General features: G+C 43.9%; 1 protein-coding gene across 12 annotated transcripts in view; it reads right to left on the reverse strand.

Annotated features, from left to right (window-relative positions):
* ACD (ACD shelterin complex subunit and telomerase recruitment factor) overlaps positions 1–17,331 on the reverse strand; it is a 272,109-nt gene that overhangs the window by 91,674 nt on the left and 163,104 nt on the right. For all 12 annotated transcript variants that reach the window (XM_085607173.1, XM_085607161.1, XM_085607171.1 and 9 more), the window contains one exon: positions 8,258–8,341. In XM_085607173.1, the coding sequence (XP_085463299.1) occupies positions 8,258–8,341 (84 nt within the window). The remainder of the gene's footprint in view (positions 1–8,257; positions 8,342–17,331) is intronic.

A 17,331-nucleotide genomic window follows, 5' to 3' on the forward strand; every position in this document is an offset into this window, starting at 1 on the left:
CTAATTCATAGGCGATTCCATTGTCCTTAACTTTCCTCCTTTGCTTAAGCAGAGAAGGGATTTTTTTCTGTGTGCTTGGATTGGAGACAGAGCTATCGGAGTCGGTTTCGGGGCTCTCCGATATGTCACTAGTATTAGACACCTCCGAATCTTCATTCAATGAAAATAATTTTTCCCCGTGCTCAGATACATGTGTACACTCTTCATTCAGCGTAGAATTAGGCAGTATTTTGGCAGAGGCAGATAAAATCTCATTTTGGCCCATGTCTTTGACGCTAAGCACGTTTCTGTCATTATCTTTATCCGTATTTATTGCAGTCACTCCATCATTGCCCGTACTCACAAAGCCTCCCGGGCTCACAGGGTCTGCCAACAAAGAACCAGAGCCAGTCACATTCAAAGTTGCCGATTTATTAATAATATCAAATGTAGTACCCACAGTATCTCTGACAAAGACCTCCTCAGCTCTCTCAGTTATTTCATTTGTTCCATTTGTCTCCTTGGCTCCGCAATTAACTCCGCAATTGACTCCACCTTTCTCTAGCTGTATTTCAAAAGAAGCAATTGGCATCTCCTTCCCAGTTTTCTTCGATTTTGTGGGGTGTCTGCCCAGCCCTGTAAAAATTCCTGGGATCACTCTCTGTTTTGCGACCTCCGTTGCGTCATTAAGGGATTGATCCCGTATTCTGGACTTAATCGTATCCTCCTGGTTTAAAGATGCAGCAACTGTGTCTCCGATTTTATCACCGCTGTTTGCGCTAATGGTCTTCCGTAGAACAAGCCGTCCCGCTGCATTTTCAGCGCCGGGCTGATCTCCCTACTTGTCACTGTGGTCCCACCTAGTCTGCTTTGGCGGCATGTCGAAACCGCGCAGCATCCTCCACACTACCGCCGCTACAAGCGCCTTCGGAGCTGCCCACAGCGAGCAGCCGACAAGCCAGGTGAGACCGTGTCTGGTTTTCTCGCGAAACAAATCGCGCCCCGCGTTACTGCCACAAGTACCCAGCTCCTGTAATCCATATGTCCATCGGGGTGGTTAGTAGTGAGAGGATTATCAGGCCATTGGGAGCATTTCAGATGTGCGGCGTCTCGTAGCACTCACACAGCCGCCATCTTGCCAGCCAGGAAGAAGTCTTAATGTCAAAGTGTGTGTGTGCTGCTGTAGGCAGGCTTCTGCATTTGCGCGATAGCTATCCATTCGGGAGAGATCGGTTGAGGAAGAGGTCTTTGAGCTGCCTTTTAAATTTTAAATAGGAGGGGGTAGTCCTGATGTGGACTGGGATGGAGTTCCAGATTTTGGGCACATTTCCTGAGAAGGATCGAGGTGCGTATTTTTGTTTGCAAGATTTTGGAGGGGTAAGGAGTAGAGTGTTGGTACTCCTGAGGCTCCTTGTCTGACCGGCCTTCAGGAGTTTGGAGGCCAGGTAGGCGGGTTTTCCTGTGTGCAGAGAGAGATTTGTGAGTGAGGCAGGCAGTTCTGAAGTTAGCACGCATTTCGATTGGGAGCCATTTTAGCTCTCTGAGTGGAGGCGAGATGTGTTCATATTTCTTTACTCCGGTGATCATTCTGGCTGCTGCGTTCAGAGTTGATCTGAGGGGAGTGAGGAACGATTTTGCTGATCCTGTGAGGGTTGCATTCTCGTAGTCCAGTCTGGACAGCACCAGGGATTGAGTAGCTTGTTTGAGGTCGTTAGGAGGGATGAAGGGTTTTATTTTGTTGAGAAGTTTGAGGTTGAGGAAGGCGCTCTTTGCGGTGTTCTTGATGTGTTTAACCAGGTCTAATTTTGGGTCCAGAGCGATTCCCAGCGATTTTACAGAATAGGCCAGGGCGAGATTGCAGCTGAGAGCATAAATAGCTTTTAGCCATTCTGTGATTTGGGGGTTCTTCTCCTTGTTGGAGATGAGGATTTCTGTTTTGTCTTGGTTGAGTTTCAAGTGGTTGAGTGATAGCCAGTGTTGGACTTCTCATTTACTCGTAGTGACTACATTACAATAGATCACAACAAAGTGGAAGGAAAGTGAAAGCTGAAATGGACTAAAATATGGTTTGAAATATGCTATAACTATAGAATTGATTTAGTAAATAATTCCCTAGATCTGTATATTAACAGGAAATTAATATGGCAACCCTTTGCTTCATGTTTATCTAGATACAAACTAAGAAACGTTCTGATATAAGTAGCTGTTGAAGAGTTTCTAATGAGCTCATAACAAGAGCAAAACCGGTCCTGGGTTGCTTGCGTTCCGGTTCAGGGAGGGCTTGGCCTGGCAGCTCGAGCTGGACTGTTCCCATGAGGAGGAGTAAGGAAAAGACTGATTTGCATATGGCTGGGTCCAAACTGAGGTGATATGGTGTGCAAAATAACAATGGACCAGTGATCACCGGTAGTTGAGATTAATTCAAGCATTCCATTCATCACGTTTTGTACACTTTAGGACTTTATATCGACGCCAGAAGTATCGTCGTCGGATGACGTAACCAAAGCCATATGGTACTCACCCTGGTGCAATGACATCAGTTTCCATCCATTTTTCTAAGCCTTTTAGGAAAGAGGATGGACTGGCATCCACAATGAGTAGTGCAGTACTAATCTTAAATTGGGACCTTATTAATCTTTCCCCATAACACAATTATCACTATTCACTTATCGATCCAGGCAGTAATGCAAAACGAAAGCGTGCAGGGAATTTCATGTTGCTGATTAGCCATTCTCTGTGATCGGAACCCCTCTAACAAGGGCAGATGATGATTTGCCTCAGGTCGAATGAGCCCCAATTCCTCCCAGAGGTGCTTTTTTCTTGGCCAGAGCATGACTGGTTTCAATGCAGAGGATGACCCATCTGGACTCCCCATAACACAATTATCACCATGCACTTATCAATCCAGGCAGTAATGCTTAGCAAAAGTGTGCAGGGAATTTTTATGTTGCTGATTTGCCATTCTCTTTGATTGGAACCCCTCTGACAAGGGCAGATGAGGATTTGTCTTAGGTGGAATGAGCCCCGAATCCTTCCAGAGGTTCTTTTTTCTTGGCCAGAGCATTACTGGTTCCAATGAAGAGGATGACCCATTTGGACACCGTCCGCTTCTGGACCACTTTGCCTTTTTGAATTCGCAGGACCTGATGAAGAGCTGGTCATACATTCTATATCTTTAGTGCGGTCCATATAGAAGCTGACAACATGCATACGATCCAACCTGTGAAGTTACTCCTCCTCCTCCATGAGATGGGGTGGAGGAAAGAAGAGTGGCAGGGAAATGGACTTGCCCAAGTGAAAGGAAATCACCATCTTAGGAAAGAAGGCTGCCCTGGCTTGCAATACCAATTTGTCAGGGAAAAAAGGTGCAAATGGTGGACAGGAGCTCAGGGCCTGCAACTCACTGACCCGTCTTGCCTGGGTGATCACCACCAAAAATATTGTTTTCATTTTTAACCCCTTCGCTGCGGCGCAAATTCCGCCGCAGCGCTGGGGGGGTTTGGGGGCAGCACGGTGGCGCGGTGCTCATGACGGAACCGCGCCGTCATGAGTCACGGGCGAGCTGTGCTCATGACGGCGTGGTTCCGTCACGACTCCGCCCACTCTCTAATTCGCCCGCACAGGCGGGGAATTCGAGCCGGGTGGGAGGAGCGGCCGCTCCATGACGGAACCACGCCGTCATGAGCACACGGTGCCCGTGGCTCATGACGGCGTGGTTCCGTCAAGGGCACACAAGGGGTTAATAAGCGCAGCTGAAAACTGTGTAGGGGCTCAAACAGGCATGGCGATGAAGGCCTCGGAGATCAGAGTGCAGCAATAGCCCTCCCCCCGGACAGGGAGAGAACATGTGGTCTGAATGTCAGCTTGAGAGAGAGCTATAGGCAGATGCGGGGAAGGTCCACAAACCACAGCCTTCTTGGCCAATCCGGGGTGATCAGTGATGGAGGGAATGTCCTGAGTGTCAATTGAATTGCCACTAGCTCCAGCAGGTTGATGTGAAGGACCTGCTCCACTGGAGACAAGAAGCCTCTGCTCTCCAGATCCTCTAGAAGAGCCCGAGAGGAGGCATCCATCACTACAGTGGCCACGAGTGGAGGGGAACTGAAGGCCATACCACAATGCTGATTTTACTTCTTTCCCCTAATACAGGGCTTGGGGAAACTACAAGGGAGTCGGACATGTCTCCCCCATGCTAATACCACTTCCTGAGGAGGCACCCTGCACAGCTCTCATACATTTATGAGTGACCAGTAGTATGCAGGAAGCCAGCATACCTAGCAGTCAAAAGACCTTCAAAACTGGAGTTCGAGTGCATTTCAGGAAAGATGGAACCATCTCCTAGATGTCATGAATTCTCTGAAGGGGAGAAAAGGCGCAGAGAAGGGTAGTGTCCATCCAGAGTCAACTTGAATGGTAGGCGCTGGGAGGGCTCCAGATGGCATTTTGGGCATGTTTATTTAAAAGTCCAGGTCAAACAGCAATGAGCCTGTCAACTGCAGATGACAAGTAACCATCTCTGGTGATCCGGATTTGATCAGCCAGTTGTCCAGGTACAGAAAGATGGTAATTTCAGACCTTTTGAGATTGGCCGCAACCATCGCCATCACCTTGTTGAAGACTTGAGGTGACGATGTCAACCCAAATGGGAGTACTGCAAAATGGTAATGTGCAGAACCCAGTACAATGCGCAAGTACTTCTGATGAGACCGCAGGGCGCAATGTGGAAATATGTGTTCTGCAGGTTGAGAGACACCAACCAATCTCCGAATTCCAATGCCAACAAAACTTGAGCTAGAGTCAGCATCTTGAATTTTTCCTTCCCGAGTAAAACATTTATGTTTTTGATGTCTAGGTTCGGATGCAGACAACTGACCTTCTTTGGAACAAGGAAAAATCAGGAGTAACATCCTTGTTAAATCTCCTGCTCCCGTACTAACTTCAATGCTCCAATTTTTGTTGCTGGATGGAAAGATAGTCTGAAGGAAGGGAAAAAGGCAGGGGTACGTTGGAAGAGCCTGAAGGAAGGCCTGATGAGCTGAAGGGCTCACTGGTCCTAAGTAATGGCCTTCCAGGCTGGTAGAAAGGTGGACAAGTCTAAATCTGGAATTGGAGGAGCAAACTAGACCTGCTTCTCTGGTGGGGTGGGGAGGAAGAGAAGGCTGGAAGGATCCATAGCTCTTACCTCTGGCTCTACCCCTGTATCGTTTGACAAGGGGATTCTGGGGTTGAGACTAAGGCTGGAGGGACTGACTGGAGAGGAACTCTTTGGAGAATCCCTAAAAGCACTGAAAACTGACAGCAGTCCCTGAGATGCTGGGGCTGTATCAAGACTAGGTTGTGGCCTTGCTCCGCTTCTAGGCAGCATCAGCTTTGCTTCCAAAAAGGTGTGCTTCATCAAAGGAGAGGTCCAGGAGGTTGGCTTGTAAATCGAAAGACAAACTTGAAGTCTGAAGACAGGTGTGGCAACGGAGAGTCAGAAGTTCTCATAGCGTGTGCAACAGAATCCGCAGCATTCAATCCAGATTTGGTTCTGTATCACAAGGCGTTCTGCAAGTCTCTGGCGGCCTCTTGAAAATGCGACCTCATGCTCTCCTGGAGATTTGTAGTGGCCAGTTGGGTTAGATAGGCCTGTCAATTTGTGTAGCCACTCTTTTCCCTCATCATGACCACAAGCGTAGAGATTTAAAGAGTATGTATCTGATCCAAATATATAATGGATCCGAAGTCTGTACTCCACTTCTAGGAGCCTTTGAGCTCCTCTTCGTCTGTTTTGAGGCAAAGACTCTGTGAAAGCTGGATGCGGCGCCAACAATGTCGTGTCTGGAGGAGGTGGCGGTGTCCGTAGCTTCTGTGGTGGAGTTCCACAGCATAGATGGCTGTAGACCAGTGTATATGAGCGTTGGAGTAAAGATGTAAAAGCAGCACTAGCCTTGAGGGTCATGAGGGAACTAGCCCCAGTAATTCCGCCAATGTTGTTGCGAGTGCCAGCAGACCCAGACAGCTCTGGGGCCAATACCTGTGGATGTATTGGCCAGGAACTGCTTGGAGGACGTTTTGCCGGCTTACCAACAACCAATTCTGTGCGAGACGGAGGGCAAAGGAGACTTACCTTTTCCATGTATCTTGCGGATCTTTTTGGCTGAGGAATGTGAATACGATGACCTGGCACACAGCCTCAAAAGACGACGGCTCCGCCTGTCATCAATGGCATGGGCCATAAACAAGTTTACCTTCTGCTCCTTGAGGTGCATGCTGAAGGAGGAGTTGCAGGGCCCGTAGTGATAGTCCGGTTCCATGCTCCAAAGGCACAGGAAATGGGGGTCCATTATAGACATCTGCCCCTCACAAACTGGAATGCCTCGGGAAGTAATAGTACTGCACTACAAGAATTTTGTTCTGTGGGGAAATCTCACAACTCCAGAGAGGGAACAAACTCCTGATTTAAGTCAAAGGCTCAGAAAAAAAGGGAACTGATGTCATTGTGCCAGGGTGGGCACTATATGGTTTTGTTGACGTCATCTGATTTTATAGCCAGCGCCTCCTACCAGTACCTTAAGATTTTTAAAGTTTTGGAATCAGACTCTTAAGATTATTGTACAAGTGAGGAATCTGCAGGCCACAGTACCTGAATAGGTCCCAAATATGTGAGATTTATAAATTAAAATACAGCGTGCTAAAAAAGAAAGAGAGAGATAGTCTGCCCGACATGACACTAGTGACATGCGACACCATATAGTTGTTACATTTTTATAAACGTTATCTAAGCAGAACCCGGTAGACTTGGCTCATTGCCAAGTGCAGGTCCAATCCAACAAACCAGAGCAGGAGAACGGACAAGTCTCTAAACTTACCTAGAGATAATGCATATTGGGCACGTACCAATTTTGGAGACTTTCAGGCATATTTATTTATTGTTGTTTTTATAAGACTTCATTCGAGTCACGCTTATGGCAGAAGAATTGAAGCAAAAGAATTGCAGAAATCAGCAAAATCATAACAATCGCGACAGCACAAAATCTAAATATTATGAAAACAGGCAACATATTACATATGGGGCAGTTTTTAGAAATCCAATCCCAATATCCCTACTCCTCAAGCATCAAAGGTATTGTCAAAATAAGGGTCAGTATTTCAATAAAGTCAACACACATTTTGCCTTAACTTCATTGATCTTTCCGGTTTGTGGGCCTGTCTGTAAAAAAAGGCCATGTTATGTTTTATGGAACATAGCAGAATATCACAGTGTTCTACAAGTGAAAGTATTCAAATTATTTCAGCATAATACCATTCATCCTGTTTAAAATCAAGTGGCTTTTGGTCAGCCCCTTACCCATGACAAGATGGCGTTCTTGGCCCTCACACCTCCCTATTCCTGATTCAATGGCTTTCCTCCTAAATCTTACGTTTATCCTTCCCAGGAAATTTTAGGCCTCAATGGGTTTTGACTGGATTCAATTGAATGTACCATTACATTGATGATATTCTAATTCCCCTTCTCACTTCCATCTCATTACTAAGCCTTTTCCCACCTTCCCCCTCCCCTATGTCTTTTTAACCTCCCTCTAGGTCAGACTGACCCAGAGATCCCTTGTACTTCAGCAAAGTCCTCTGCACTATCAGCCAGAGCGCATCTTAAAAGTGTTTTAACCATTTCAAGATTGTCGATTGTACGTGGGCACGCATGTGCATCGGACATTTTAGTATCTATTTTGTCATTCTGCAAAAGATCTCATTTAAAAATGGCTGTTGTGGATGCACACACATCTGAGGTAGCCATCTTTGAATGTGATTAAAAGATGGCCGACAATTTGTGCACATCTGTGTTTGTCTTTTCTGAATGGGGTTTCCTAAAATATATCAAAATACATTAAAAGACACACAGCGGCCACCTTTGAATGGTTTTCTTAAAGTATAGAAAACTCTACTCAAAAATGCATGCCAAGGTTGTACTTGCATCAGTCAACAGCGAGCAACATCACAGCTGTTGTTACAACTTCAATAAAAATTCTAAAAATACCTGAAACACAGCTTTGGCCTATTCTGTGGTACCAGCTATACAGACCTGGCTAAGAAAGTACTGTTTTGTCAACATAATTATTAAGACCAATATGAGATTCACTGCTTTTTTTTCTGGTTCTCTATAAAAAAAGAAAGACCAACATAACTTTCCATGTAAACATTAGCTCTTTGAACAAAGTTTATTCACGACATACCTTTGTATCTTGTTTATTACCCTATGTAGCAATAATGGACTATTCAGTGTAGGAGCAATACTTACTAGAATGTGTACCAGCTATGATGTCCTCCTGGCAAAATTCCCTCTCATCACTGTCATTAACCACAGAGTAGCTATCGCTCCATTCTGTAAGGAAAGCATGGATGATAATTTTGTTGTTAATGGGATGGAGTGGTATATGTTTATCAGTACTGCATCATCATGCCAAAAAGAAAAACCCAAGAAGAAATAATTTAAGATTAATCACTTCTGACATTCCAGGAGTATCAAATGGCTGCAAATAAAATTTTAAAGGCGCATGTGGCATATCCACAAGTTCAAAAAGAGCAGATGATGGACAAAATTATGAACAATGCAAACATTCACACCCAGTCAGATCTGAGTTTAAATCATCGTTTTTTTTGCTCAGCATGCCACTCCAGTTTGAACCCAGCCATATGCAAATCAGTTTTGACTGGGCTCCTCATGAGAACAGTCCAGCCCAAACTGATAGGCCAGGACCTCCCTGGACCGAAAACAAGCATCTTGGAACCGGTTTCAGGGTATCACCCCTCATCAGTCAAGCTAGCTTGAATCCAGAGGCACAGTGAGCCCGAGACTCACATCTGGACAGAATGCTGAACAATGCAAACATTCAACCCCACTCACAGTTCTGGGTTTAATCCATTGCCATACCACCCAAGTTTGGTCCCAGCAATCTGAAAATCAGTCTTGATCCTGCTCCTCATGGGAACAGTGAAGCCCGAACTGCCAGGCCCTCCCTGGAGCGGAAACAAGCATCCTAGGACCGGTTTCAGGGTATCAGCGAGGCTAGCTTGAATCCAGTGGCTCAGTGAGCATGGAACCCACGTCTTGGCATTCCCTTTCCACTTAGGGTGACAAAAGTAAAAAGAATAGATGATGGACGGATTGCTGAACAATGCAAACATTTACCCCCAGCCACAGATCTCGGTTTACTCCATCGTTTTTTTGCTCACCATTTCACCCCAGTTTGGATCCAGACATATGCAAATCAGTTTTGACCCTGTTCCTCATGGGAACAGTCCAACCCGAATTGCCAGGCCATGTTCTACCTGGACTGGCAACAAGCATCCTGGGACTGGTTTCGGGGTATCATCCCTCATCAGCCAGGCTAGCTTGAATCCAGTGGCACAGTGAGCACGAGACTCACGTCTGGACGGAATGCTGACCAATGCAAACATTCAACCCCACTCACAGTTCTGGGTTTAATCCATTGCCACACCACCCTAGTTTGGACCCAGCAATGTGAAAATCAGTCTTGATCCTGCTCCTCATGGGAACAGTGCAGCCCAAACTGCCAGGCTCTCCCTGGATCGTAAACAAGAATCCTAGGAATGGTTTCAGGGTATCAGCCAGGCTAGCTTGAATCCAGTGGCTCAGTGAGCACGGAACCTACGTCTGGGCATACCCTTCCCACTTAGGGTGACAAAAGCATAAAGAACAGATAATGGACGGAATGCTGAACAATGCAACATTCACCCCCAGTCACAGATCTGGATATAATCCATCATATTTATGCTCACCACACCACCCAAGTTTAGATCCAGCCATATGCAAATCAGTCTTGATCCTGCTCCTCATGGGAACAGTCCAGTCCGAACTGCCAGGCCACAAGCTCAGTCAGAATTAGTTCACCTTTTCATAAGTCACATAAATTTAATGACAATTAAATATAGTGGTTTCAGTAGAAGATAACAAGTCTGCTTAACGTTCTATTTTTAGTATCCATAGGAGTTAGCTTGGAAAGCAAACATTTGCATTGTCTAGTTTAAGATTAGTATCAAACTGGACCACATTTCACCACAGAAAAAAGTTTGGTTTTTATAACAAACAAAACTAACTGCATTGTTCAAAGCAGGAGTTTCATAAAGGTATTAATTTAAAATGATTTGAATATTCATAAATTAAAAAAATGCAAATCTATCACAGTTCTGTTTTTATCTTTATGGGCAAACAACTAATTCAAAGTTCAACGGTTCCAATATTCATATCAACACAAATTGTTTACAAGTAATATTGTATTTGGTAATGTAGTATTTCGTTTTCAGTGCTTATAATGTAAGGTAGCTTGGTAAAGGAAGATGTTTTTCATTTCTTTTACTGAATGTAGTGTATTTTTGTGAATAGGCATGGTAAACACAAGGCTTAGAAAATTCTGAATGTCTCTCTCAAAATCTTTTTTTTTTTTGCAGGATCTCCTAACATCTAGACGTTTGAGGGGTGATGATTAGACGACCAGGGAGACTGGACCCAAGACTGACATGGAGTAAATGTGATGTCGGACAAGGGAAGACACCGTAGTATAGTCATCCATTTTCTACTGAGCCAGCATAGCCGGAATCAACAATTCCCCTTGACAAAGAAATATGAAGAACTCTTTTACAACATATTAACATGAGAAGCTAAATGAAAACCAAGTCATAAAGTCAACACTAAGATGCAGATCAGAACTAGCTGTTGAGTATTGTATAGTCAGCCTTTAGTCACTTCCGGCAATCAGTAGATATGCTCATTGGCTTGAAGAGGATCATGAAGTGGCACTGATATGATCATACCTTGCAGCACTCTCCCGATAGTTGAAAAACAGCACCAAACACAACAAGTATTTGGAATGCAATACGTCTCGCATTTGCGAGAGTTTAAGCTATTGGCATTGTAAATGACAATGCCTTTTATTTATGTTTTAAAAACCAAAACATAAATAAAAGGCATTGTCATTAGCTCAAACTTGCGTAAATGCGAGACCTATTGCATTGCAGATGCTTGCTTGTGTTTACATTGGCACACAAACATGCCTCTGTGTCTGGGAAGTGTTGCTGAGAGACCCAGGAGCTCACGTTACAGTCTTACAGAGTGAGAAATGCAGCATCCCGATCACAAACTAACAATTCACAAGCTCATTACGTGCTCCAGGATTCCATCTGAATGGAAATACATACAGGTTTATTAAGCAATCCTGGAGCACGTAATGATCTTGTGAATTGTTTGTGACCGGGAGGCTGCATTCATCACTCTGTAATGTGAGCTCTTGGGCTTCTTGGCCCCCTCTTGTGTTTATGACAGGGCGCTCGTTCCCTTCAAAACATTTATTGCTAAAACTACAGAGGAAGAATTTTTTAAAAGTCCTTTTAAACGAAGAATCAAGACAAAAATGGGAGGCTAGCCGAAGTTAGGCGCTGCAGGGAGGAAACAAAGGAGGATGAGGAGGGACGAAGAAGGGACAGTAACTAATTGCAGCCAAGCCTTTTGAAAGGACAATCATAGTGTTATATCCTGGCTTTGTATTTATGCATGTGATCTCCCACTCAGCCAGTGGAATGTTCAGTTTATGAGGTATCACAGAATGTTGGGAGCCAGCGTGTCAGTTGGGAAGGGCTGAGCAAGAGACAAGCTGCTCCTGGTGGGGTTTACCATGGGCCTACTATAGGTCTCTGTACTGGTCTTGACTACTGGCTATGGATTTATCTGGATTACCTTGAACTATCTGTCAATAAACATCCTAAGATCCTTCAAACGTCTGGACTCAGTTACTACAATTTTGGCGACGATTTTAACTGAAAGAACCTACTTCTGTCACCTCTACAAGAACTTCAAGCAATTTGTACTTTACAAAACCTCCTGCAACTCAAATCAAATATCCTCAACTGGCATCCTGACCCCACCAGTGACCTCCCATCGGTCGCCCATAGCAGTCTGCAAGTTATTTCTATGTGTCTGCGCAAGTGCTGTGCCCTCAGTGAGAGTAAGCCTGCCAAAATTTTCAACGTCTTCGCTTTGTGCTGCACCTTCATGTGAGGGTAAGCCTAACATCTGGGAAATGCTGTATTTTATGTCAGGGTAAGCCTGATGCTCTTCATGTGCAGCCTCTGCTTCTACTTGCTGTTCCCACAACATCACAAGTGCTGGTTTATCCTATCCCTACAGCGTTTCAACTGGCAAGGTAATTGGTCTTGATGTGTTCCTGTCTTCAGTGTCACACCACGGGACAATTTCAAATCCCCACAGAGAGTGTGTCGCAACTACTGGTTACCTGCTACTTGCTACCTGCCAGGCAACCTCATTTCAGCTTTCTATCCAGTGCTTTTACGTCTGTAATTAATCTCATCTCCTCTGGTGAAGCTCGAGCGTTTCAACTCTATCAAGAGCTCTCCGTGTTGAGTAGAGCTACTATTTCCCTGTGATGAACTTCAAGTTGGGTGAGAGAAAATTTTCTGCCCCTGTGTTACTGCCTGACATGCCGAGGAGTGTCATTATTTTCGTGTGTAGTGTTTACTTGCACATCTCGTTTCATCTTTAAATGAGCAAAGATACTTTCAATAGACAGTAAACTTTATTGAGACCTCGGTGAGCTTTGCGCAAAAGGCATGTTTAATTGTACATCGTGATATACGGCAGCAAAAGTGTTCCTCCAGGCAACAAATTACAGTATTTAAGTGTGACATTATTTAATATTTTAAAATTTGCCGTTACACTCAGCGAGTTTTGAATGTGTGCCAGGAGCCGCAACATTTGAATGTTTGCCGCGAGACCATTGCAAGCACCACTTTACCTGCGTCAGTACCATGGATCCTGCTGGTCAAGATCGATCCCAAGCCTTTTGTGACGCTTCTCTTCGAAGACTGCATGGGCAGCGCTAGTCATGCATGTACCTGCCGTGAGTCACTCGGTACTCCGTGATCCTACGTGCCGCCATCTTAGGTTCTCTACGTTTCAAGCTGCAGACTGCGAATTTTTCTCCGATTCTTTGCTCTGACACCCACATTCCTTTATGAGCGTTAATATACTTCAACATGTAGGTACGGGAATTTCGAGGGGTTTATTTGCCTTCTTCATCTCGCCGGCCTATTTACAGGTGCTGCCAAGGGGTGAATTGACTACGATTTATTTCAACCTTTGTTCCTTCAGGGTTTCATGGAATTCAAACGCTTTTGCCAAATAATTATTTGAAACGTACTGCACACCATTGTGAGGATTTTCGGATCGACGATGTGTTTACATCATTTCTGTGTTTTAGTTTATTCTTTTTGTCATCATCCGGGACGACGGGAGACCATAGTAGGTGCACGGCGATGGCAGCTTCGTAACCAATTCGTGTGTAAGAAGCGCCCCCCTCCCGCATCCTGCACAGCGCAGCCACTCAGCCATAGTGTTTGCGCCAAGTGTCCGCTAATGTGTTGACACCGCGTTCCACACACCTTAGCGAGTGTGTAGGTAACCCTATTTTTAAATTTTATTCACCACGTGGCACTACACCTTTTTGCCACTCACTCCTCACTGGTCCTGACGAAAGCTCCCCACTATTTTTTACTAGAGAGCTGAAACATGTAGACCCATCACTTAGTCAACTAATAGATAATTACTTCTTCATTTAGTTGCACCACATAGCTTTTTAACTAATACCCTGAGCCGCCAAAATAAATTTCTCTATGGTAAGGATCCTCAGTGGTATTTTTTAATTTTTCACCACATCACACTTCTGCACCACACCAGCTCCGCTGCAGTCAGGCGTCGCAGCACAACCGGGAGGCACTCGGCCACCCGGTTGGGGCCCCGATGATGAAGCATGACACCAACCAGGTTGGTGTGTGAGGGGTCTTCTAACCCACTTGGTGGGTTCCCAAACATTTGCTTCATTTGACCGTACCATACCACACTGGGCGTGTCCTCCTTTGAATAAACTTATCTAACTCCAGGGGATACGGACACAACCCCTCCTTGTTGTCCCTAGCTCTCCCTTTGTTCTTTATATACGATTTATTTCAACCTTTGTTCCTTCAGGGTTTCATGGAATTCAAACGCTTTTGCCAAATAATTATTTGAAACGTACTGCACACCATTGTGAGGATTTTCGGATCGACGATGTGTTTACATCATTTCTGTGTTTTAGTTTATTCTTTTTGTCACTTATTTGACCTATGCTGCCATCTAGTGACTATGCCTCACTTTACCGGTTTAAGTGACTATTACTCACATCACATGTTTAAAGCTCCATGGCAGGTGTATTAAGGGGTTATTTTCGTTTACAATTTACAAGGTTTTCCATTTCTAGTGCTTGGCATGTCATTGCTCAATGATGTATTACTTTCTAGTGAGTTATATTTAACAAGTGAATTAATATGGTCACAGTGCACACTTTTGAACTTACTACAGTGTGGTATCGTGCACAATCTATGTACCTTCTCCAAAGGTGTATTACTAGGGTTTTGTCCTCCTACTGGTGCACAAGGCTGACCTCTCCATGAGGTGTTTTTTTTATTTTTCTTTATTTTTTTTATGTTTCGCCTCTGTTTCAGTGCACATCTATCTAGTTCACACGTTGTGTGATTTCAGTCCACGCATCTGCAATGTACAATCTCTTGTCCTCTCCTGAGGTCAAGAGGGCAACGACAAACTTCATTATAGAGCATTTGTGTGAGTTGTCCTGCAGCAATGCACAAGTTCCCTTGGGTTTCTGTTCGGCGTTTTGTGAGGAGTATGAAACTTCCTTGTACCTTGGAGTCCTTCGACTGCCTGTTCAACACCATTGCATTGTTAGGCACACCTGTAACATTTTTTTTTTGTTATTATAGGTTAGGCTCATGTGGAATTCTTTTACACGGAAAGTGTAATCTAACGAACTTGTAGTTTCATGCATCTTTTGGACTTGGAACTACTCACACGGATACGCTGCGTGTCTCCTCTCATTCAAATGACTACGGTGACTACTTTATTTATTATTTTATCTTATTGTTTTTAACAGCCTGTAGCCTATTGTACATTATCTTGTGCTTGTGTTTTAATGGTTGTTAGTTTTTTTTGTGCATTGTATATTACTTGACCTTTGGGGTGACTGTCCAAAGGGGATGTTTTTACCCTACATAGGGTGTCTATAGAGTATACAATTCTAGTCTGCTTTCCTTCGGGGACATATGCAAGGGTGGCAGTCCCTTTTGCATTTATATTTGTGTACTTGGGTTTCAGTCTCATCTCTACGGTGCACAACATTTTTACCTCCACACGGGGTGTCACATGGGTCACTTTCCCATCTGTTCAGTGCACATGAAATTACCTCCAAGGTGTTATTTTTGCACACTATATCATGGCTTCCTACGTATTTTTGTTATTGTGCAGTAGTTTCACTTGTTCTTATGGGTACAAGTCCCATGTGTTTGTGGTGGGTGTTAGTTCCACTTGGTTCTGATGGGTACAAGTCCCATGTGTTTGTGGTTCGTATAGGTACTCGTTCCACGTGGTTGTAGTGGGTGTTAGTCCCACCTACCTTGTTCTTATGGGTACAAGTCCCATGTGTTTGTGGTGGGTGTTAGTTCCACTTGGTTCTTATGGGTACAAGTCCCATGTGTTTGTGGTTCGTATAGGTACACGTTCCACGTGGTTGTAGTGGGTGTTAGTCCCACCTACCTCGTTCTTATGGGTACAAGTCCCATGTGTTTTTAGTGGGTGTTAGTCCCATCTACGTCGTTCTTATGGGTTTAAGTCCCATGTGTTGGTAGTGGGTGGGTCACCCATCTATGTTGTTCTAATGGATATTTTATGCTTTTCTAGGTTTCTTGTGATGTACTCTCCACAGAATCTAAAAAGGTCTGTTATTGCTGTTTCTACAGAATCTCAAAAGGTCTGTTATTGCTGGTCCATAGAATCTTAAAAGAATTGTTATTGGTTTTTTACAGCGTCCCAAATAGTCTATTCATGCTGTTCCAACAGCCTGTCTCAACGCTGTCTACGTAGTACAGATGTTCCTCCTATACAACGAATGTCTACAGAGCCTCTTGTCAACACTAGGTTTGGGGATACCCTATTACCAACGTTCATTTATTTGGTCCATTTTGTCCTTTCATACTACAGGGATAGAGACTCCACACTCGTCTTGCACAAATGTCTTTTTGTCTGATGTGGATGACGGAGAGTTTTGGATTTAGCACAGAGTCTCAGGACAAGCTAAGAATTTCCCATCATCTTGGTTGGGTGTCTGTTGTTGGGTGGCAGCGCTTGTTTAGGGGATTTCTTCTGCAGTACTACGATGAATAATGTCAGGTAAATCTATCATTGTTTTTAACACTTATATGTGTTTGGGGAGCACTCCCAGTCTGGTGCACAGCACGTTTTTTTTCAAGTATTAGTCGTGTACGTTATTGGCCCTAGTCATCTGCTCACGGTATGTATATTTCTCATGGTGTAATTTTACTTATAATGTTTAAAATGTACTCTTTTTTTTTTTGTGCATGTCACTGCTTAGTGACCTATCAAATGCGTGACAAGTCAAGTTTTTAATGTGACCTTAGGGTTGTTTTTTTTATAAAAACAAATGTATATTTCTAGTGAGCTTTGTTAACAAGTGTTTTTATACGGTCACATACTGCACTAAATTTCATTTTCCAGCACAGTGCACAATCTCTTTACCATAACATTAAGGTTTAGTTTGTTTGGTTTAGTGCACACTGTCGCTACCTTTGCAATAGGTGTTTCGCAAGTATTTTGTTTTTTACTTGTGGACAATGCGGACCACTTCATGGTTTGTTTTTATGGGTCTCAGTCCCATCTGTAAGGTGCACAACGTGTTTGCCTCTACATGAGGTGTTTTAAATAGGTTATATTCCTGTTTAGTGCACAGCAATTGACCTCCACTCGAGGTGAGCAATGTGGGTTATAGTCCTATCATTGCAGTGTATGACATTTAACCTCTAGATGAGATATGTCGTTTTTCTCAACAGTGCACAACATTTTTAGTTTTACCCGTTGGTTCACAACAGTGCACAATATATTTTTAGGTGGTGTGTTTATTGGGTTTTATGCTCATCTGTTTAGTGCACAGTCTGCACCTGTTCACCACTTGTTTATTTTGTTATGTTACCTTCACAGGGTATCTGGTCTGAATACCATCTGTTGTTTCTCTCAAATTTAATGTGCTTTGTTTACAAATTTTCAATTGGTATTCAACATCTATATTCTTGTTTTTGAAATTGTTATTTAATGGGAAGTGTGAGTGATTCATATGTTTATCTTCTCACTTTTTCCTGTTATACCCCAGTTTTCCTTGTGATAATCGTTTTCTGATGTCATTTGTGGATTCTGGATTTTTTCGTTCTGTGTTTTTCTCT

This window comes from Triturus cristatus, chromosome 5_2 (genome assembly GCF_964204655.1).
Source record: "Triturus cristatus chromosome 5_2, aTriCri1.1, whole genome shotgun sequence".
Lineage (NCBI taxonomy): Eukaryota > Metazoa > Chordata > Amphibia > Caudata > Salamandridae > Triturus > Triturus cristatus.